Source organism: Adiantum capillus-veneris, chromosome 25 (genome assembly GCF_014529385.1).
Source record: "Adiantum capillus-veneris isolate H3 chromosome 25, ASM1452938v2, whole genome shotgun sequence".
Lineage (NCBI taxonomy): Eukaryota > Viridiplantae > Streptophyta > Polypodiopsida > Polypodiales > Pteridaceae > Adiantum > Adiantum capillus-veneris.
The window spans coordinates 10,076,291-10,099,427 of record NC_140955.1 but is presented as its reverse complement, the minus strand read 5'-3'; the positions used below and the strand labels follow the sequence as shown (position 1 = coordinate 10,099,427).

The following is a 23,137-nucleotide window of genomic DNA, read 5'->3' as shown; positions in this document are numbered from 1 at the left end:
GCTTTCTTCGAGGCAGTGGGACCTGGGCATTCGCATGCCAAGGTCAGTCAGTTGAGGAGGCCCGACGGGTCAGTTGCTTCTGAGCCCGAGGATATGCATGCAGTTGCTACTGACTTTTACCGTGAGTTACTGTCTGCAGAGCGTCAGGATGCATGCAAGGAGCAAGTGTGGGCACAGATGCCTTGCCTTGTGACTGAGGAGATGCGTCAGAGGCTTGAGCTGCCGCTTCATCTTGAGGAGTTGCACACGGCTCCTAGTGCCCTCCCCCGTGGTAGCTGTTTAGGTGAGGATGGGTTGACTCCCAGTTTTTTCTTGGAGTACTGGGACTTGCTTGGCCCAGATCTCTGCAGTGCTTTTCAGTACATCTTGCACACAGGAGTGGTGCCTGACAGCATGAGTGAGGGCTTGATCTACCTCATTCCCAAGGAGGGTAGCTCCTTGGATGAGATTCGACAGTGGCGCCCCATCACCATGCTCAACTCAGCCTACAAAATTCTTCCCAAGGCTTTGAGTTTGAGGATCCAGCCACTTCTAGAGAGCCTTATACACGGGACTCATATAGGTTTTGTCAAGGAACGCACTATCCTTGACAACATCTTTACTTTTTTGGAGGTTGCTATCCTAGCACGGCTCCGTGGTGAGGACCTGGTGATTCTTCTTCTCGATTTTGAGAAGGCATACGACAGAGTTGACTGGGACTTTCTAGAGGGCACTCTATGCAGGATGGGCTTCTTAGATGCTTGGATCAAAGGGGTGTCAACTTTGTACAGACAGGCTCACAGTAAGGAACTTTTGGCAGGAGGTAGAGGTGATCACTTCATGCTCACACGTTCAGTCAGACAGGGCTGTCCTCTTGCCCCCTTCCTCTTTCTGTTCTATGCAGAGGCGATGAGCAGGTTTTTGGTGTCGCAGCACGTTGGTCTACGGGGCTTAGCACTTCCTATTCGAGGAGATGAGCTACTGGACGCTGAGTTTGCCGACGACTCAGCCTTGTACTTAGATGGCCAGGAGGCCAACATTCACAGGCATGAGCAGGCTCTAGAGACCTTCTGTTGTGCATCTGGCGCACTGATCAACTGGAGAAAGACAACGGCTTTCTCGGTTGGTAGTGCTCTTGTGCCCGATTGGATGCCAGGAGAGGGTTTTAGGTGGATTCCCCCAGGGACTGCAGTTCGGCACTTGGGCTGTCAGGTTGGTTTGGACTTGTCTCCCGAGCAGCAGATTGCTCCCCTCCTCCTGTCTATCAGGAGGAAGTTGTTACACTGGAGCTCAGCACGACTTTCTTTGGCTGGCAGAGTAGTAGTGGCCAACCAGGTGTTGTTGGCGACTATGTGGTACATCACTTCTTGCTAGATCTTCTCGAGTTCTAATATCAGCCAGGTAGAGAGGCCGATCAGGAACTTCCTTTGGTCAGGACGTGACACTCAGATAGCCCGAGCCAAAGTGGCTTGGCAGGTCATCACTCTTCCTTTTTCACAGGGAGGGCTTGGGATCATTGACCCAGCACAGCAGAGCAGAGCCCTTCGTGGGAAGTTCATAGTCAGAGGACTTCTTCCAGGTGAGGAGCCCTGGAAGGAGTTCTGCTACAGTGGCTTCGTGCTAGGGTGCCTCAGGCTGGAGACCCCTAGCGACCTTCGACCAGATGGATCTTCACAGAGATGCGCAGAGTTGGTTTGAGCAGGAGACTAGAGGACCGCTTCGCTGCGAGTTTGCTTCGATCTTGGGAGCACTTGCGGCGAGGCCTAGAGCAACGACAGCCTACTTGCACGGAGGAGCGCGTACGACAGCCCCTTGTTTGGAACCCCATGGTTAGCACTCAGAGAGGCCACTTGGTTGGTAGTCAGCCTCATGTTTCCTGGGGTCCCATGGCAGCGGATCCAACGCGCTCTTTAGGTGACTGGTTAGAGTTTTCAGGCTTGTCAGAGGAGGTGGAGGGTTTCCGGCTACAGGGCATGAGAGGGGTGCAGAGCATGTGCCAAGACTGGCGTCCTGGGCCTTTCTACACCATGGTCCAGGGTGTACTCCGATGGCACTACCGACCACCTGTGTGGCTTTTCCCTCCCTCCATTTCTTGATTTAGCCCCATTGTACATATGCTGGTTTTTCATTGGGAGAGTCTCCCCATCATAGTTGTTGTAACCCTCTTTTGAAGAGGTGGTTGTAGCCCTATGGGCAGTTTCATTAACTAATAGAAGGATCTTTTTCTCGGAAAAAGTTAAAGGATTGGAAGGACTTTCCAAAAACACTGAGGGGGGTCTCTACCTGAGGGGAGTCGGTGAACAACTTCCTAGCTCCTTCTATCCTAGTAGGAACCGCGACAAACTCCTCTAGAGTGGCGTCAGGTCGGAGGCTCTCTCGGAGTCTTTGCTTAAGAGGTTTTGGGAAGAGCCTTCTCCACCCACTTCTTAACCATAAATTCACCTGGTTGCTGAGGAAGCTTAGCGACCAAAGACTTGGGTTTAATCATGAGTTCTACAAAAGTCTCATCTGGCTGGAATATCAGGTTGGCCAATTCATCCAGAACCTTCTCTTGGAAGTCCCCTGGCCTGAAAGCTTCACAGAATTGTTGCCGTAATGTGGCCCAAGTTGTAAAGTGGTTCTCTGCAAACTGACTGTACCATTTGTCGGCTAAGCCATCCAAGGTGGATGAAAAGAGTACTAAGTAGGCGTCTCCTCTATTGAGACCTCGACCCTGCAAAGGGATACAAATCTTCGAGCATGGTCGTCGGCATCCTCTATAGAGAGACCTTTGAAAGTCGGGAACTTGATGTTCACCTTAGCAAGAACGCTTGTAACCTCGACCCTGCAAAGGGATACAAATCTTCGAGCATGGTCGTCGGCATCCTCTATAGAGAGACCTTTGAAAGTCGGGAACTTGATGTTCACCTTAGCAAGAACGCTTGTAAGCTCTTCCATGGATGTCCACGTAGGAGCTTGTTGCACAGGAGCGTGCTGTAACAGGGGGGATGAGAAGTTTATTGATGTGGGTGACTGGGGAGGTGTAGAACTGGTTGAAGGGGAAGGTAGGGGTAATGGGACTGGTGGATTTCTGCTTGGCACGAAGGGTTGACGCTTCCTGTGGTAGTGCTTCAAAGGACTTAGTAGTGGGCTTTGTCGCTCTTTTGAGCCTTGTATGTGTCATGCAGTAACCAAAAGCCCACCCAAGCTTTGAGCACTCAACACGAAGACCTTTACCTCACACTGGTGGTCCAGACTCCACAAGACCAGGGTGAGGGACTAGACCTCTTGGCTAGACCTGGACGAGAGAGGACTAGACCCAGCCTAGAGGCTACTAGACCAGGACGAGGGACTTAGACCAAGACGAGCCAGGACGAGTGACTAGACTAGCTAGTCTAGTATTGAGCTGGATAGAACAAGCTGGACTACTCTAGTCCAGACCAACATAGGCAAGAGCTTACACGAGCTACCTCCTCGACCTGTAGGCACAATGGACTGAAACTTCAGTTGAGGTCCCACTGGGCGTGCCAAAAATGAGACCACCTGTAGCAAAGATAATGTGTCGTGCTCGGTGCTCCTCAATGCAATGTGCATGAGATCTCAATCCACAGAATGCAAACAAAGAAGACAATGAACAACAGTACGACTCAGCAGTGAACATGAACAACAGGAACATCCAACTAACTCAAAGAAACCAGGCATGGCAGCACACTCAGCTCCAGCCCAGATCTCATAGATACAGTGGGGGTGTCGAGGCTCAGTTGTGCAAGGATGGTGCAAACGTGATGTGTACAACTCAAGATGATAGACTCTAGACGACTAACCACACAAAAGTAGATGATGATGAGTACCCACCATTGGAACCAACCACTCATATGTATCTCCTAAAGAGCCACCAAGAGCTGACAGATATCCCAATCCAACTAAGCCTATCTCCTCGCTGAGGTGGTGGTGATCTGGCCACTGTGTCCACTGGACAACAATCCGTAACACCTGTCACTGCCTACGCGAGAGTCTGCCCAGTGTGAACTCAAGCTCCACGGCAACTAACTACTTGTCCCATGCCAGTGACAATGTAGCCCTGCTACAAGGTGTGTTGCAAGAAAAGGGATCGGATCCTCCGTAGAAGAAGAATCGTCTAAGCTCTAATACCATTGTAATAGGATTGGACACTCCAAACCGAAGATCTACAACACGCATGAGAAAACTACAAACAACCGAACCAAACTTGAATATATATATATAGAGAGAGAGAGAGAGAGAGAGAGATGATGATGATGATGTATTTACGTCCTCGAGGGGCCAAAATGACCCATGGGACCCAAAATCTCGTATATGAGACTCCCCCCTTCCCATGTTAAGGAGGGGATGTGTCGTGATTCTGTGGTGATTTTGTTTGTGAGTGTGGTGTGATGTTCTAGCACTTTGGCAAGATAGATGCCGAGTGCTACTGGAGAGGGATGTGTTCTTGAGAGAAGCTCCTCAAATGTAGTACATCCTTGAATAAGTTGGGGAAAGTCGACCCGAATGTGTGCATATGCTAGACATTCAAGGGTTGCATGTGCCTCATTTTCCAATGAGTTCAAGTTGCATTGAGTGCATCTCCTCATGTTTGCATCAATATTCAGCCATCCTCCCGTTTCACTTTTGAGCATGTGTGATCTTGTCCGCATCAAGGTGATGGCCCGTCTCGCACGATAAGACATGGGTGTCCTGATATGTATTTGGGTTTCCCCGGTCTTGTACTCTTCCCAGTATCTCGTGTTTATGTGCTTGCAATAGTATTCAAACTTGGACCTGTGCATTGCATTCTTCCATTTGCTGTGGAGAGCCTCAAGTAATTGTAGTTCAAAATTCAGCTCGTGCTCATGCTCGGTACCTGCCTCTACATGCATGTCCACATGTGCTCCCACATTCCATTTAGAAAACCATTTCCTGATGTCCTCAACAAGGCTAGAGGTGAGAAACTTGCTTTTGTGGTTCTTTTGCGGCTTACATCCTACCTCCCATGCTATGTGAGGCAAACGGTTATGAGGCATCAGCTTCACCTTCAAGAGATATCTATGCATTCTTTGCAAGGCAAGCATTTCCATTGGTCTTTGTCTAGTCTCCAATAGCATCACTGAGTATGGTGTTGTGGTTTTTATCCCCATATGTCTATATAGGAACTTTTTCTGAATTTTCTCAATGTCATTCCATGTGCAGGCCGGAATACTTGGTCCCCATACCTCTACCCCATACAATAGCATTTGGACCACACACGCATTGAAAGCCATGGACTTTATTTCCCACCTTCTAGTGACGCTTTGTTTGCACATGTTTTCAAACTCGTAATACCTTGCTTGTCCTGCTTCAATTCTTGTTTTTGCACATTGCCCCCATCTATAATTCGAGGGTATAATGATGCCCAAGTATTTAAAGCTGTCCACTGCTTGAATCTCTTGCCCATCATACGTAAGGGCGGGCTGATCCTTTGATTTGTGTTTACAAATCGCCATACATTTTGTTTTCGTGACATTCACTGAGAGTCCTGTGGCTTCGCAGAAAGTATGTACCGCATCCAAAAGTTTTTGCAAGAGAGACATGCTATGCGCTAAAAGAACCACATCATCAGCATAAATGAGGAGTAGCAAAGTAATGAGACCGATGTTTGGTGCATCTCCATTATCTTGCGTCGTTTGGCAGATAAAGTCCTCAAGCTCATCTATGCATAGCCCAAATAATGTTGGGGACATAGGACATTCTTGTTTGACCCCTATTGTGCTAAAGAACTCTTTGGAGAAGCCTGTTTGCATTTTCAGTTTACATCGAACCGCATGGTATAGGCGTGCCATCGCAACCCTCAAGTGTATGGGAACCCCAATGGTCTCCATGCGGGACCATAATCCATGACGAGGTACCATATCAAACGCTTTCTTAAAGTCCACAAAACAGCAGTACATAGTTTCCCCTTTGAGTCGCGCCTCTTCCATCATAATCCGGATTGTAATCAAGTGATCTATAGTACTATGTTTTGCTCTAAAACCTGCTTGACCGAGAGCCCTCTTTCCACTATTTTCAGCCCATGTGCTAATATCTTTTTCTATCAAGCTCCCAAAAAGTTTTGCCATGCGAGAGTCCACCATGATGGTGCGGTAATGCACGAGTAGGTTACGGTCTCCGCCTTTAAACAAAGCTTTGACCCAATTCTCTTGCCAATCTTCAGGCATGCCTTGTTGGATAGCTTGATTCATCATGCAGTGTATCCATTTCTTGGCTTCATTGCCCGACCATTTCAGCATTTCGGAGTTGAAGTGCAAAATGTCAGAGGCTTTCCCAGTGGCTAGTTTTTTCAAACCTCTCAAAGCCGCTGCAAAAGTTATAGGTTCCTTAGTGTCAACCTGAATTTCAGCATTCATCATTATTTGAGCATCGGTTGGAGCATAGAGTGTTTGTGCATATACATACATTTCGTCCATGCTGAAATTTCCCATTATATCCTCCTGTTTTCCTTTCATGTTGCACCATGCTTTCTTGGGCTCTTTCTTAAATCTGATCACCTCTTGCTCCTCCTTCAAAAGTTCATGCATCCTTCTCTTTTTCCTTTTCAGCATCCAGTATTCCTTGGCTGCACTTTCCCACTCCTTCGTGGACTTATTGAAGCACTTTAACTTGCGTTTGGCTGCTTTACATTCTTCATCAAACCATGGGTTATGAGGGAGACCTTTCACTTGTTGGTGATTTCTTTTAAATCGCCCCATAGTGACCTCTGCAGCCTCTTCTATTGCTTGACGAAAGGTAGCCCAATTTTCTGAAATGTTTTGGGACATGCATTGTCTACTCAACAGGCTGTCCAGAACAGTGGCATAATCGAATTTCTTTGTGGCTTGCATTCGATATGCCCAACTTGTCGCCTTTTGGATGCGTTGTGTAGGCATGTGTGGGACGTCTAGACATACATGAATTGGAGTATGGTCCGAGTTCGGTGACCGAGCCCCACTTTTAAAGTGTCCAATTAAATCCAATGCATTGTCGCTAACTAACGCATAGTCATTAGTGCTTCTTCCATGGTTTGATGTATAGCATGTGTATGTTTCGGAGCTTGCAAATTTCTTGGTGCCATTCATGACTACAAGTTGCATAGAATTCATCATGGATATCAAAGCCGAACCTTATTCATTCATGAGGTGATCGCATGAGCATCTATCCCATATTGCATCTAATACAAGATCGCCATCTTTGTCGGCGGGATGGATTGAGTAGTCAACCGATTGAACCTGTATGTTGGCTATGCGAGCATTAAGATCCCCGAGTATCATCACTGCCCCCTGTGGTGTGTAGGTTGCATTATCTGTATATAGGTCGGCAAAAGGGTCATTCTTGGAGAGATTATGCAAATCATAGAACAAGGATTCCCGATGTGGGATGTAGCATCCCGCAATGAACATCGATCTCCCAGATGTACAAATCTCAGCCCATATGTATCGTTTGTGTTCATCTATCTTGCATATCTTAACCTGATTTTGCATTTCCTCCTTGTACATTATAGCAACACCCCCTTGCCCACGCATCTTAGTACCAAGCCACCAAACCGAGTGTGTAATATATCCTGGAATACTTGGCAGTCTACGTGTGTCCTGTTCCCACGTTTCAAGTAGAAAAAGTATGTCTGCTTGTGGTAGAACCTCTGTCAATCTTTCCCCTTTGTGCCAAGGGAAACCTCGGCAATTCCAACTTGTGACGTGTATGTTCGTGGTCCCATGGGTTTCCCCCTGTCATGCTTCTGGTGGTGTTGCCCCTGTGGGGGTGGTGTTCTTTTTCATTCGTTCTTCATATGCCTGTCTTCTTTCCTTTTGTTTCGCGGGTGTCCTGTCTTCACTGATGTAAATTGGGTTGTCCCTTAGATAAATGCGAGCATTTTCGAGTATGATGGCTCTTTTACGTGCATCCAACATTGTGCATACAATTGCGCGATTGTTCTCAGGCCTCTGCTTACCCACACGGTGTGCCCCATACACCACTACATAATGCATGCCAAATGTGTTTGCAAGGAGGTCCATGACCTCTGCATTCAACATGAGTACTTTCTCATTGTCAGATTCGGGTATGCCTCAGATCACAATATTCATACTGCGTTTCTCTCGCTCATTATACTCTGTGTCATCTACATTTGCATACGTCTCATGTGTCTGCGGAATGGCATTTGGAGTACTTCTTACTACATGTGCCCAGGAGGTCGTATTTCCTGTTGCATTATCACTGATGTGTGCAAGCTTCTCGTCTTGTGTAGCTAGAGCGTCTTGCACATTGGAGACCTGTTTGTTTAATGCATCTTGCAGGGCCTGAATTTTCTCATCTTGATGTTGCATTTTCAGATTCTGTATTTGGATTGTGTGCTCCAATTCCTGGTTCTTTAGTGCAAGATTTTTGATGTCTTCACCCTGCTTCATCACCATTTCCTGTAAGGATGAGATAAAGCCCCAAATATCTTGCATCGAGCATAGCACCGATTTCTCGGTTCCTGCACCTGTCTTTACTTGTCCCTGTATTTGTACCTGTACCTGTATCCATCTTGGATGGGGGTGTTTGTTTATCCTTTGCATTTGGCATGGTTCTTGTCGGTGACGATCGCACAGAGAAACCACTTCTTGAAACCCGCAGGTTGACTGGTTCACTCATTCATATGGGGTCCACCCTTGCTGCAGTGTGGCGCACAGGTGTCCACGGCAGTTCTGCGCAGTGTAACAGGGCTGGCGAGGGCAATGGCGGCAGGAGTGCTCCACAGCAATGCTGCGCAGGGGTGTTGGGCTGTCGAGGACTGTGGCGGGAGCAGTAGCGAGCAGCAGGCAGCTCATGGAGTCCCGCGCGAGCAGCAAACTGTCAAGGCCTGCTGGTGTGCAGGGCCACGTGTAGGCAGGGCTGCGCGCTGCGCGCAGGCAGAGAGAGAGAGAGTGCAGTAGGCGACGCGCGCAGGTAGAGAGAGAGAGAGAGAGAGAGAGAGAGAGAGAGAGAGAGAGCTTCACAAAGGTACAATGTTCAAGGGTCCTCTCTTGACGACTGCTCCCAAGCTAATCTACCAAGAGAAGAGACACTAGCACTTATTTAAAGGCCCTTGTCCAAAAGCAACTCACTTTGAAAAGCACTCGCCCCCAGAAGCTTTAAGACCAAAAGCTGGTGCCCTCTTGAAAGTTTCCATACTGCCACGTCAACGGTCTCTACAAAACACGGGCCAGTCTGTACAGTGTGCCACATGTCAGCTTCTACGCAGATTGGAGTCCTTGCTTTATTTTTTAAAGGGTTTAGGCCCCTCGGACGGGTTCTGCCAGTTGGGTAGGGTTCGGTTTTTAACCCTTTGTGGCACTAAAGTTGTATCTAGTTGTTCTTTTCAATCTACATTTGGTGCCCAAGGGAATGGCCAAAGGATATCATGAGCAACTTTCATGAGTACCTTGGAGTGAAGCAGGGATACCTGCTTTCATCCACTTTTCGGATACCCATTATTAAAAATTTTAATATTCAGTAAGAAGGGAAGTGAAGAAGGATGTTCTTTATTGCTCCATGAAGCTTCTAGGATTCCCATTGACTCCTGGGAGGGATCCTAGAGATATAAGGTAGCATTGGAGAAGTTATAGAAGCAGAAAAAAAACAATGTGAGAAGACAGCTCTACCTTAGAGGAGAAATAAGCAGGCAAACAGCACTGCCTTCCTAAGTACTAGTATTCACTAGCACATGAAGTAACGGTAAAAGTTCCACTCATACTAAGGAAATCAAATAGCCTAGGTGAAAAACAATTTTCAACTTTCACATTCGAACGGTAAGTATTATATCTGATATCCCAACATTTTTATAAGACAATTCACTCTTAAAGATGTTTACCTCAAAGGATCTGAGAAAATGTGAAAAAAGTCCTGACACAAACTGTTCCATGTGTAAATTGGGCATGCAATCACTATTCCGAATACATCGACTGACTAATGACATCCATTGTGCATTCCAAAACTGACAATAAGGAACTCCATTCCACAACTCAAGGCATTCTGCAAACCATTCACTGCAAATGAAATAACCCTTATGAGCAGATAATAAAGAGAGAAAAAGTGAGCAAGCCTTTGCAGTAAATCCATGATAGAATTACCAAGTAAAAAATTCAAAATCCTCCTTTGATGTTGTAGGCAAGAAGAGTGAAATAAAACCAACTCCTTCAAGTGATGTGTTGTGGGAAACATCATCCATCATAGGTCTGTAATGCAAGCATAGCATGATTTTAGCATAAAAGCTTCTTAAAATCTTTTACTTTTAAATACTTTGTAAAAGAAATTTTTCTAGAACCTGAACTCTGCCCAGATCTCCGCTGCAGAACCTTTTGAAAAAAACCGTCTGCACTTGCGAATAATATCCCAGAAACTCTTGGCATAAGTTGTTTGTAAAGCGATTCCCTCAAATGAGCCTCGCCTGCATAGTTGTGGATCTACTATTTACTGGTGAAAATCTACACTTCCGAATCTTTAGGGCACCCACATCAATACAAGTATAATAAGTCTAAATTAACTCATTTCAAGCTAAAAGAATCATCCCAAAATATACATACCTACATGAATCCAGGATAAGCCCAGATTAGCCTTAAAGGAAAGTGGGCAGATGTTTGAAACATAGAATACCAATCCCATAAACGAAGATGCTACACATGAAAATCCTCAGCCAAAAAAAGATTTCAGAGGATTGGGGAGGCACATCAATGGCACCCTTATGACAGTTAACCATCAATCTATGAGTCAAATGCTTTTTCTCACATTAAGCTAGGTCAATAGTGGTCTGTGGCTAGCAAAAGAATAAGCGTCTTTAGTAGAGGAAATAGATAAGGTAAAAAAACAGTTTCAAGGCATTGAACTTTCCATATAGCAAGACTCCACATTAAAGCTCTTCATTACCCATTGTCTGGGGTTCAGATTAAGCACCAAGAAGCATGTTCAAACTCTCTGAATTCTCATATGAAATCGTGTCCTGTAAGCTACCCCTGTTCCCACTGGGTAAAATCAATCTGTGTAGGACCATCAAAAAGATGAAAAAAATTTGCAACAATTCTGCTATGGGGATATCTTACCATTGATCTGTGTTGTATAGGTAAGGCAGAGAGAATTTCCTGTCTATTCATCCCACAAGAGCTACATTGGCAAAATAAAATCATACACGCGGCTGTGACGCGTTGAGGCTGTTATTTACTGATTGTCTGATTCAATTTGAACCCGTTGCCTTACATGGTTTACGGCAAAACGATTGCAGCCCGCCAGCTTACAAGCTGCAGCTCTGCGACATGCAACTATAGGCCTTTGTGAGTCAGTTTCTTTTGCATGTAATAGCTACGCACATAATACACACACACACACACACACACACACACACACACACACACACACACGCGCGCGCGGCCTACCACATTCACAAACGCATTGACTCACACACACACACACAAGGTAACATCAAGAACGTTAGCTCTGCGACATGCAACTATAGGGCCTTTGTGAGTCAGTTTCTTTTGCATGTAATAGCTACGCACATAACACACACACACACACACTTTTTTTTTTTTGTAAATCTGCTTTGATTAATTTACAAGTGGGAAACCTCAAAGCGAGGAAAACCACGAAAAGAAAGGCACACAAAAGACGGAGCACTATGAGGCTCCGAAGGCTAGAAACAGTCAAAGTAAATCCTGTAGGCATCAAGAGCGATGTCTCCAGCTTCATAGGCAAAATGCAGCGCTTGACCAAGAGATAATTTGAAATAGGGAAAGGGGTCAACAAAAGTGCCCTGGAACATTAAGGAGTTCCTATGATGCCAGATGGCCCACATAGTCCAAAATCTGACCCAGTTGAAGAAGACCGCAAACTGAGATTGTGGTGACCGAAGCACCCCAAAAAGCCAAAATCGTTTGTGAAAAGAGCCGGAAGGAAAACGTAGCCGAAGAGCAGTCGAGACTTGCCGAATGAAGGCTCTGGAGTGACGACAACACCACAGTAAGTGTGGCACGGTCTCCTCAGCTTCAAGGCATCCGGGGCAGTGGGAAGGCGCAATATGCCGAGCATGCAACACACTGCCGACAGGTAGAGCTCCCACCAAGCACCGCCACAAGAAAACACATTCCTTCAAAGGCAGATGACTCTGCCCAATGCGAGACAATGCCCGCGCGCATGCACACACAGACGCGGCCTACCACATTGACAAACGCATCGACTCACACACACACACACAAGGTAACATCAAGAGCGTTAGTAGATACGAATGGAAGGCTCGGGTTTGCCACCACAAAGGGACTCTTCAGCGGCCCCCTCCCCGCCACAAGGAGCCCTCCATCTGACTTTGAGAAAGCAAGCCTTGAGGGGAAGGTCAACCTGTTAATCCATCTTGCACACATGAGGTAGCACAAACCAAACTCACGTAAACTTGAAGCACACACCACTGCATGCTGTGGGATATACTTGCATCCAGTGTGGAAAGGAAGAGGGAATGGTAGTGTTACACGCTTGGACACACCAAACGAGAAAGCAATAGCAACACACGAGCTGAAACTGCAAAATCATTGAACTTTAAGAGAGAGAGAGAGAGAGAGACGGTCAACACGACACGGCAGAGTTCCACGCCCAAACGCGCTGGCGCCAAAGACAGGCGCCCCTTTCGGTATTTCTTTATTATTATGCTCGCAACAGTACAACTCCCGAGGGTCCTCTACTCTCAGACTCTACGTCCGGATACTCTTCAAAGTGAGGCCCTAGGGACACTTATAAACAGTACAAGGGATGCCTAAGAGCAGAGCCCCAAAAGCACTAACCCCAAAAGCATCTGATCCCAAAAGCTCCCAAAACAGCCAGCGAAATTGCGGAAATCCATACAGCTTGCCACGTGACAACACTAGCACAATTCGCGGAAAATCCGTACAGTTGTGCCACATTAGCACCGGTACCTTGTGCCACGTCAACATGTCGCGCGTTTACAGAAAGCATCTTCAGAGTTCAAGCTCTGGGTTTTAAGGTTTTAAGCCCCCACCGCCGGTGCTCATAAGTTCTTTCAGTTGATAGCCATCTTTTGGGTTCGGTTCCTCTTGTCCACTTGGCCATTTCTCTGCCAATAGGGCATGCCACATCATCACTTTGTGACATTCCCCCCTCTTGAAAGAATTGTAATCGCCCTCGATTACGCCTGCAAAACCAGCCAAATGACAGAAACTCTCTTCAGTAGACACTGACTCTATGTACTCATGCACCAGACTCCATCAATCCATCACTTCTACAAATACATCAATCCCTAATCAATCAAAATTATGTCGAGGGTCTCAAATACAAAGCTTGATCATTATAACCATTTAGCAATCACATCCAGACCGCGCACATCTTTTCACGGATGTCTTGATCTATCCAGTCTTGTTACTATCAGATTCATATCCTTTCATTTCACATGTCAATCAAGCAAACCATGCCCATGACTATCCTCACAAGATAGTACATCCATATAGCATGGAATTCACAACATCAAACACTTCGTTCACACTGAGCACCATGTTTTTTAACATTCAATCTAGCCATCTCATTCCGTCCAGAACTCGTCATGCACCTAGATCACTGTGCAATCATCTCATCCTTCCAAAACTCTTGATGCACTCACACCAATATCCAATCATCTCATCCAGATAGACATCTTGATGCACTAGAATCTCATTGAGCTCACGTTCAGTTCCCTTAGCCATCACATCCAGATCTCGCTCATCTCTAACAGATGTCTAGATGCACTAAGTTCAAATCATTCATCAGACAAAATGTTGTAGACATTTCATCTTTCTCTACATGTCTCTAACAATACACACATGAAAGAGCACAAGTTTTCAATTCAATTAAGAAAATTTCCAATTCAATGAATACAGTTCATAAAGTCATTCTGCAAAATACAGTCAACCCGTCGGGACCCTAAAATCTTAAAGAGAAATTAATGACTTTATTCAATCTAGGCAATCTGTTACAAAGGAGTGGAGTGGCTCCCCTCTCGTGCAGTTCACAGCACACCAGATTCAACCTGTTGATTCATCGGTAAATTTTGGCAAAGACACTACTAATAGCCCAAAAGCATCAAAGTAGAGCTCTCTCAAGAGAATTTGCGAGGTTCTCCACCTCCATCCACTTTGCATCGAGGGCCAAAAAGTACCCTTGACCAAATTATCGAGTGGACCAAGCTTTCCTTTTTGTTCTTTTCTCGTGCCCTGTGACCTGTTGGTAGCCCTGCTGGACTCCCTGTCCTTGGCACCTTAATCTGGATCTGTGGAATTCTCTAATCTACCAGTTGATTCCCTTTTCTTTCTTTCGTTGTGCCCTAGGACCTGTGGGTAGCCTCGCTAGCCTCCCCTGTCCTCTGGCACGTCAGACTCTATCGTCGAAACCCAGAGACGCACTATCATCTGATCCCTGTTCTTCTCCAGAATTCTTTGATGAACTTACATCTGGTTCCCTTCGTTCATTGGAACCCTCGGATGCACTACCATCTGATTCTCTTACTACTCCGGAATCCTGTGATGAGCTGTCATTTGGTTCCGCTAATTCATTCTCTTCACTGGAAGACTTTTGCCCTGGTGAGGTGGATACTATCTTGTCCATAGGATAAGTCAATGTGCCGACATGCATTCCAAATCCTTGCTTACCATGTCCCATAAGTCTATACAACATATGTGAGTCATGACTATGTCCATGACTACAGTCCTTAGTCGCCAGAGTTCACTGTGATAGTCTACGCTCTACGGTGTCTTTGAGTCTTGACCATGTTTTGATTTGTCCTCTCTCATGCTATTTTCACATTTTGAGCCTCGAGTCTATACTTCTTCAAAGTTCATTGCCAAAATGTTCGCTGTTGTAATCTGCAGAGAATGTGATTTAACGTGAAAACTCAAGATAAGTGCTCAGTACATACACAAGTTTCCTTTTACTTTCATGAGAGAGATGTGTAATAGACACACACACACACACACACACACACACATAGAAGAGAGAATGATACTCTGAGTGAAGGTTCTGCAATTGATAGAGAGAGAGAGAGAGAGAGAGAGAGAGATGTCCAGGCACCTAGAGTAATTGCATACCCTCTGATTGAACAACCCATTAGCACAAGCATCAATTTCCTGCACCAAGCATAAGCGTTTTCACCGCATAGAACCGCTTTCCCCAACTGCGCGTGAACAACCTCTTAACAGGCAATTTATTAATAAAATGACTTTTCAACATCCTGGTCGTGGGGCATTCTGGCACCCTGCTCGACACAGAGTTTTGCACCTATATAAGGAGGCCCTTGGGCACTAGAGAAAGGCAAAAGAAGCCAAGGAGCATAAGCACCAAGCAACAAACCCGTAGTACCCTGGTCCCCATTATCCCTTGCGTTTTTCTACAATACCAGCGTTTCTGCATCAGCGCCTCGTCGCGATCGCCTTTTCCATTGCAGCCAAGACAGCGTTTTCAGCTTTTAGCCCTCAGTTCAGCCAGCGTTTTTCAGTTTTCAGTCGTTATCCTCGCCAACGACAACGGATCAGCCCGTAGCCTCGCCGCACAAGCACGAGCCCATCAGCATCCATAGCGATTTCAGATTTCAGCCTCAAGCATCAGTATCATTTTCAATTTCAGCCCATTAGCCTCGACGTCGTCATCATCGTCAAGCAACATAGCATTTAGAACCATTGTGCCAAACTTTGTGCAATCTAAAGCAAATACCTCTCTAGCAATAGAGAGGGGGGCCCTTGGAGGGGGGTTTGGGACCCGACATCTAGTGTCGTCTCTTTTCTCTCTCTATCACTCGGCACTTTTTCTCACAATTTCCACTCTCTTGTTTTAGTCATTGCACAATCTCTCATTAAGTCATGGAAGGCTCTCCCTTCCCGTCAAGAAAAGAAACCTTGAGCACTCACTGATTACTCATCTTGAGCATACACCATCAGTCACTTCCGTTGCACATTACATTGGTATTAGAGCTCTTTGGCGGTGTTCGGTATCATCACTCAAGGAAAGAAGCACAAAGAGCCACCAAAAAAAAAAATGCTTGTTGTGATCGCACGTAACCTAAGACCGCTTGGGCATGTCGATCCCTCATCTATGTTTTTGAAGAGTGGTAGGTAACCCAGAAAAGAAGGGCTTGTCTAGCCTCCCCTCGTTCCTCTTTTCCACTCATTGAGAGCCGACCTTGCACTTAGCGGCAGGCCAATCGACATGAGGTGGGAAAAAGAAACCTTGGTATGAGCGCAAGGCCGCCAAGGGGTGCACCACAGGAAGGAGTTGAGCTTGGGTAAGAGAAAAGCCTTCTTAAACGCAGATTGCAAGCCAAGTACCCAAGAACCTAAGTACCAAGGAAACCCAAGTACCCAAGAACCCCAAGTACCCAAGTACTTAGTGCATGGTCATCACCAAAAGCAGAATGGATACTTTGCGTGAAAGTGGTGAGAGTGGAGTTGGAGGAAAAGTCCCTACACCAGGAGGATTGTTCCCCGATCCTCCCCCATCCCCATCTACACCATGGATTCCACCAAGCCCGATGGACACTTCGGTCAAGTCAATGACAGAGATGATGCTACAACAAGAGGCTCAGCGTGCCACCATGGATAGAGATCGTGAAGAAAGAAGGGTAGCTATGGAGCTTGAGCGTGAGCAAGCATGTGAGGCTCAACACATAGCCGCCAAAGAAAAGCAAGCGGCTATGGAGCTCGAGCGTGAGCAAGCACACGAGGCTCAATGCATAGCGGCTGAAGAAACGTGAGCCCATGGCCTCTCAAAAGCAATTACAAGCAAAAGCTTCAACTCAAAAGGATCTTTGCCTAAAAGCTAGCACTCCAAGCTGCGAGCACGATTTGCGGAATTTTCGTACGTTGCCACGTCAACAATCAGTGTAAAATGTGGGGTGTCCGTACAATGAGTGCCACGTTAGCATTCCACGCAATTTTACTTGTCTTGTCTACCCTAGGCCCCATCGGAAAGGGACCCATAGATTGGAACAACTTAAAAGATCATTTTTATCTGCTAGGTATCTATTCGGGTGGTCATGCCACACCATCACTTTGTGACACGTTTACCGATGTAGAAGGGTAAGAAGAGGCTTTTTCCAAAGCTAAGTATGAGATACTATGGACCTTTCCAATAAGCTGGCTCACAAGGAAAGGAAATTCAAAGGTAAGCTGGCACGATGATATTTGATGAAGTTCAAGGATTATCCGGCTCTTGATGCCAAGTGGATGGAGGAGGAGGACTAAGCAGTACTCCTCAGATATTAGAGCATTACCTTGAGGCTTTTGATTTAGCACCGACTATTCCATAAGTTACCAATGAATCAACAGGTAGAATCTGATGCGGTACAGGCTACACAAGAGGGGAGTTACTCCACTCCTTTGTCACAAGTTACCTCGATTACAATAAAGTCGCTGATTGCTTTTGAAATTTCACGGATAGTGACAGGCTGGCAATATTTTGTTGAATGACTTTATGTAAAGATGTACATTTGGAATGGAATTCCTTAAATGAATATGTTACATGCGCCCTCTCATAGGTGTATTGTTTGAGTTTGTGTCAAGCGAACGAAATGACTACAGCATTTTATCTTAGTCACGTGAGGGGTGATGTGAATGTGATAGTGACGAGATTTAGTAGATCAAGACATCCATGAAAAGATCTGCACAGTTTGGATGTGATAGTTGAATAAGTTACAATGATCATAATTCTCATCTACGATCTCGACAAAGACGTGAATATTGGGTGACTGTCGTCTTTGTGTAAGCGTTGGATATGTGTGGTCTAGTACGTAGGTACTTAGAGTCAGTGTCTACTGAACTACCTACTGTCTTATGTCTATTTTGCAAGTATAAAGAAGGGCGATTACATTCTTTCAAGAGGGGGTATGTCATAAATTGATGACGTGGCATGGCCTAATAATCAAAACCGGGTGGAGGGGCCTAAACCCTAACAGAGAGACACTAGAAGACATTACTAACTTGCAAGTTCTGGCCGAGTGGCCCAAAGAGGAAAACCTAACCCTACCAACTTACCAGAATTTGGTTGAGGGACCCGAAACACTTAAAATGAAGCGGGATCTACAAATTGAATAGAGATTGGCATGTGGCAATGCTCTACGAGTACTCCACAATTTTAAAGGAATGTCAAATTTTGGGTCTGTAGCTTTTAGGAGCCAATGCTTTTCGTGGGCATTGCTTTTGGACTAGAGGCCACTATAAAATGTTGATAGGTGTGTCAGGCCTCACTTCTCGGCAGATTAGCTTGGGAACACTACAAGAGAGAGGACCCTCGGACATTGTACTCTTGCAAAGTAATAATAAAAAAATATTTGGAAGGGGTGCCAATCTTTGAGGCCAATGCATCTTGGTTCAGAACTCTGTCGTGCCGTGTTGACTCTCCTCTTCTCTATCCCCCTCTATTCAAGTTCATTCGGTTGTCTGCAGTTTTCTCACATGTGTTGCAATAGATCTTTGATTTGGAGTGTCCAAGTCTATTACAACCTAAACCTAGAAGACACTGGCGATACTCCTGCAATCAGAGAATATGCAACTACTCTAAAGTGCCTCGACATGCACGTCCTTCGTGCAAGCTCACGAGGGTGCCAAAACACTTCCTAGGCTGTCCTAAACTCTAATAGTAGGAGTTAGCGTAGCCACATGCACATAATGTTAGATATGCACATGGCATCACCCCCTTTTCAAGGTGAGGTATTGATACCGAGCTGCACGGCTTCCTTGTAGAACAACAACAGCTCCGGATAATCTACAAAGAAATCTTCGTCGGCCCACACTGCTGCATGGATTCCACAATACTTGAACTTCAAAAAGGAATCGAGTCATTGAAACCAGTACTAAAATCCAGAGTCAAACAATTCAAATCGGCACCAAGACAGCTTTAAAACAAATACCATCCATTTCAAAAAAATTCCAAACAAGATCACCAAACAAGTTCTCAAACAAAATTCAGAGAACTGCTAAAACAAACTATAAAAGCATTCTCGACGTCAATCGAACTCGAAAAAACAATTTGGCTTTCCATTCTAAGACATATACCAAAAATTAGGGTTAGGTCTCTCGCAAACTTTTGTAGCCGACCGTAGCATGGTCTATAAGCTCTTGAGTGGTCGAAACTGGCTCGGACAGACATTGTTCCTGTAGCAGTGATGGTAGTCCCAAGATATCGAGAAATTCCAAGTTGTGATCTGCTAGGATTTCCGAGGCAAGCATTTCAAGGTACTCCACTCTGCAAGAAGCTGCACTCCGAAGGAAGAATCTCATAGTTACAAGGAATGGCCATTTCCAGGTCGCTGTTCCTCGTTCCCAATCTAGCTTCCCGTTCCAAATCCCCGTTCCGTGTTTCAAACGTGAGTGTCCGAAACAAGGAATGGCATTTCATGCCGGTTGTCGTTCCCCGTTCTGATTTCACGTTCCGGGCAATTATGAGAAAGATCCTTGAAGGCATGTAACTTCAAGCAAAAAAAAAGCCTGCCAAGTCCTCAGAGTGCACGGCTTGGTAGCTATAAACTTCCATCACTGTGTTGCACTGCTTCTGAGAAAACAATGGCTTATGCCCCGTACGACAGAGCGATGAAGACGGGAGCGCACCCAATGCGCGAAGGACTAAGGGTGGGAGTGGCTAGTAAGTCTCGGGCAAGGATACGAACATTCTTCAATAAACACTTCTAAAAATTTCGGAAGCGTCATCTTGCTCTATTTGCTCTATGATAGGACCGGTAATGCTTTCAGAAAAGCACACGACTGGAGCTCTGATACCACAATAACAAGAGGGGCACCACGTGCCAACGGAAAAGAACAAACTGAACAACTTTAAGCACTTCAAACAACAACTGAGCTGAAAGAGATGCAGAGCACACGAGACGAGGAGTGGAGCAGTTTCACCCCAGGAGAGCATTCGCCCCAACCCTAGCGCCCCTTTCGGTATTTCTTTATATTGCAACAACAAGGTACAACTCTCATGGCTCTACTCTTTATCTCCGCGGGTAGACTGCCAAAGTCAGAGCCCATGGGTCATATTTAAAGGCCCTTGGCCTCTAAAAGCAGTTTACATGGAAAGCATCAAGTCCTAAAAACATCTGGTCCAAAAGTTGTCCGCACGATTTGCGAAAATCCGCAAAACTACCACATCATCAGTCAACGCAAAACACGGGTCGTCTGTACAACTGCCACGTCAACACGCAAGAAAGTGTGTTTTCCTTTATTTAGGTCACTTGGGCCCCCATCGGACGGGGTCCCATAAGTTGGTGGAAGCTTCTTTTAAATTCAGGCCACACGACAAGTCTTTATAAGTTGGTAAAACTTATTTTGTTGCTTTTGCTTCTTCTGCAATTGCTTCTTAGGGTTTAGGCCCCTCGGCCGGGATCTGAAAAATTTGCCTCAAGTCTTCAATGGCTTGACATGTCAGCAGTTTGTGACATGTTATGCACTATGTCCAGCTACCGTTCTACTTATCATACTATCTCGACATCGATAAATTTCCAGATAGCACATTCCAATAGAAAATTTATCCATTCATTTAAATTATTAATTGGTACCAATAAATTCATAATACTATTTTGTGTTTACAAACATCATTTTCATTCAGCTGTAGCCGTAGCTAAAAATATTACATTCCTCTCGCTTCTAAACAGTTATTCTCAATTGTAGGGCTTCATGGTACTTATGCACGATATTTGGAAAATCGTGCAATTTCGATTTTGTCATCCATTGAGCGTCTAGAGGGGAGTAAGTCACAACTTTACTAAGTACTTACGATGAGTTCTTCCAGACTTTAGCTAGCGCTCCGGATGGTGTATAATCAATCCTAGAAGGAAGTATTTCTTCAGTTTCATCTACCTCAAAGAGATCTTTTGTAACTAGTTTTGCAGGAGGTTCGCCAACGGAGGATCGTAAAGGGCTCATGTGAAAAGAACTATGGATTTTCCAAATCTATGAAAGATCCAATCTAAATGCAACTACGATTGTTTGTTCTATACTCTTAAACGGACCATAATATCTGTTGCTTTTTCTGATTGGTCTGTTTCTTAAGTCTGGCTTTGTCAAACGAGAAGACCAAATTGTCCTTCAACTAGCTTGAGATCACAAAGATGTCTATCTGCTGCTTTCCTATGCTTTTCTTGAGATTTAAGGATACTTGCGTGCAAGCGATATCTAGGTCTCAAACAAATTCATTGGCTATGAATATCTTATCCTTGGTGAGAAGGATTGGAGGAAGGTGTGGTTTGCCGTAAATAACCTCGAAAAAAGCTTTTCCTCTAGAGGAATGTACAGTGTTATTATAAGCAAATACTGTGAGACGGAGATACTTTTCCCATTCTCGTTGGTTATCCAACACAGAACTTTAAAATGTCCAGGACTCTAGAATTAGCGATTTCACTTTGTCCATTTGTCAAAGGATGATAAGCTGAAGAAAATTCAGCTTAGTTCCTAGGTTGGTAAAAAATGCTCGCCAGAAATTCCCGGTCATTCATAGGCCGCGATCACTATTAATCGTTTTAGGCATACCATGATTTTTTAAAATCTGGGTTAAAAAGATCTTGGCTATATGATCCGCTTTGATGATCTTTCTTACCGGAATGAAATGAGCTTGCTTACTGAATCTGTCTATAATAGTCCGAATTGCATCATTTTCATTCAGAGTTAGTGAAAAATTCATTATAAAATCCATGGCAATATTTTTCAAGGGCACTTGAGGTACTGGTAGGGACTAAAGTAAGCCAAGAGTTTTATGGCGATCATACTTAGCTTTTTGGCATGATAGACTTTCTCTAACATATGTATCTATGTGAGCTCGTAGTGTTGGCCAATAAAAATACCTTTCTAAGGCTTGTGTTGTGGACATTATGCCTCTGTGTCCTGCGTAAGGAGAAGCATGGGCTTCATCGATCACCTTTAATCCAAGTGGTCGTGCCACACAAAGAGTCTGGCGAAAATAAAGATAACCATCCTTAATAGAGTAGGGAAAAATTTTAGTACCAGTTTGTAGCTGTTGCAAGATTTCACCGAAGCCGGAGTAGTCAGGATACATCTCGGATAGAGATCCGAACTCTTGTTGATGTATGCTCGTTATAGCATTTACTTGGGGCCGTCGAGAAAGAGCAACAAAGACTACATTCTTGCTTCAAGAAGTGTAGTATTTTAAAGTGAAACATGTAGAGGAAATTTGCCCATCTGATCTGTTCCTCATACAACTTACGTTGGGGGAGAGAGTACCGAAGCCTTTGATGATGAATCTCCATTATACAATCAGCTCCCAAAAGATAGTGCTTCCAAACTAAGAGAGCATGAATAACTGCCATGAGTTCCTTCTCATAAATGGAAGCATATGAAGCTTTGCATCACGAAGTCGTCTACTTTCATAAGCGATTGCGTGGCCTACTTGATTAAGAACTGAGCCAATGGAATCCCTTGAAGCATCACACTGCACTTCAAATGGTTTTCGAAGATCACGTACAATGAGGATTGGTCCATGGGTGAGAAGGTGCTTAAGCTTTTGAAAAGCTTCCTTTTGTTTAGCCCCCCATACAAAGGATATCTTTTTTCTTGTGAGATCATGCAGAGGTGCAACAACATGTCCGAAATGGCAAATAAACATCTGTAGTAGGAACAGAGTCCAAGGAAACTTCAGACATCATGAACCGAGAGAGGCTGTGGCCAATCTAAAATAGCTTGAATCTTTGCCAAGGTCCATGCGTACTTGATTATGGGAGACTATGTGTCCCAAACAGTGAATCTTTATTTTAGAAAAATATCTCTTCTTAGCATTAACTTGAAGTTTATGTTGTTGCAATTCTTCGGACACAGACTACAAGTCTCCTTTATGCTCTTCCTCTCTGTGAGAGAGGACCAAGATTCCTGTGAATTGTTGATGAGTTCAAAAGATTTTGATCCATCATTCAATTGAAAGTTGTTTGAGCGTTAGCAAGGCCAAAATCCATTACTAAAAAGTCGTACAATCCGAAGATTGCATAGAATGCAGTCTTGTGTATGTCTTCTGGAGCAACACGAATCTGATGGTAGCTACTCTTCAGATCTATACGACTGAAAATTCGTGCCCTTGTAGCTTGTCTAAGATATCATCAACTTGAGGAATCGAAAATCTATTCTTGATCGTGATCTTGTTTAGAGAACGAAAATCAATGCACATCCAAAAAGTGTCGTCT

The 23,137-nt window shown here is 44.9% G+C and overlaps 1 protein-coding gene across 1 annotated transcript in view; it reads right to left on the bottom strand.

Moving 5' to 3' along the window:
* The window catches only part of LOC147424409 (proteasome activator subunit 4-like), a 239,300-nt gene that overhangs the window by 184,924 nt on the left and 31,239 nt on the right, over positions 1–23,137 (bottom strand). The window contains exons 4-6 of the mRNA XM_086499516.1: positions 10,268–10,390; positions 10,074–10,178; positions 9,815–9,989 (exon numbers count right to left, since the gene is read on the bottom strand). Of these exons, the coding sequence (XP_086355642.1) occupies positions 9,815–9,989; positions 10,074–10,178; positions 10,268–10,390 (403 nt within the window). The remainder of the gene's footprint in view (positions 1–9,814; positions 9,990–10,073; positions 10,179–10,267; positions 10,391–23,137) is intronic.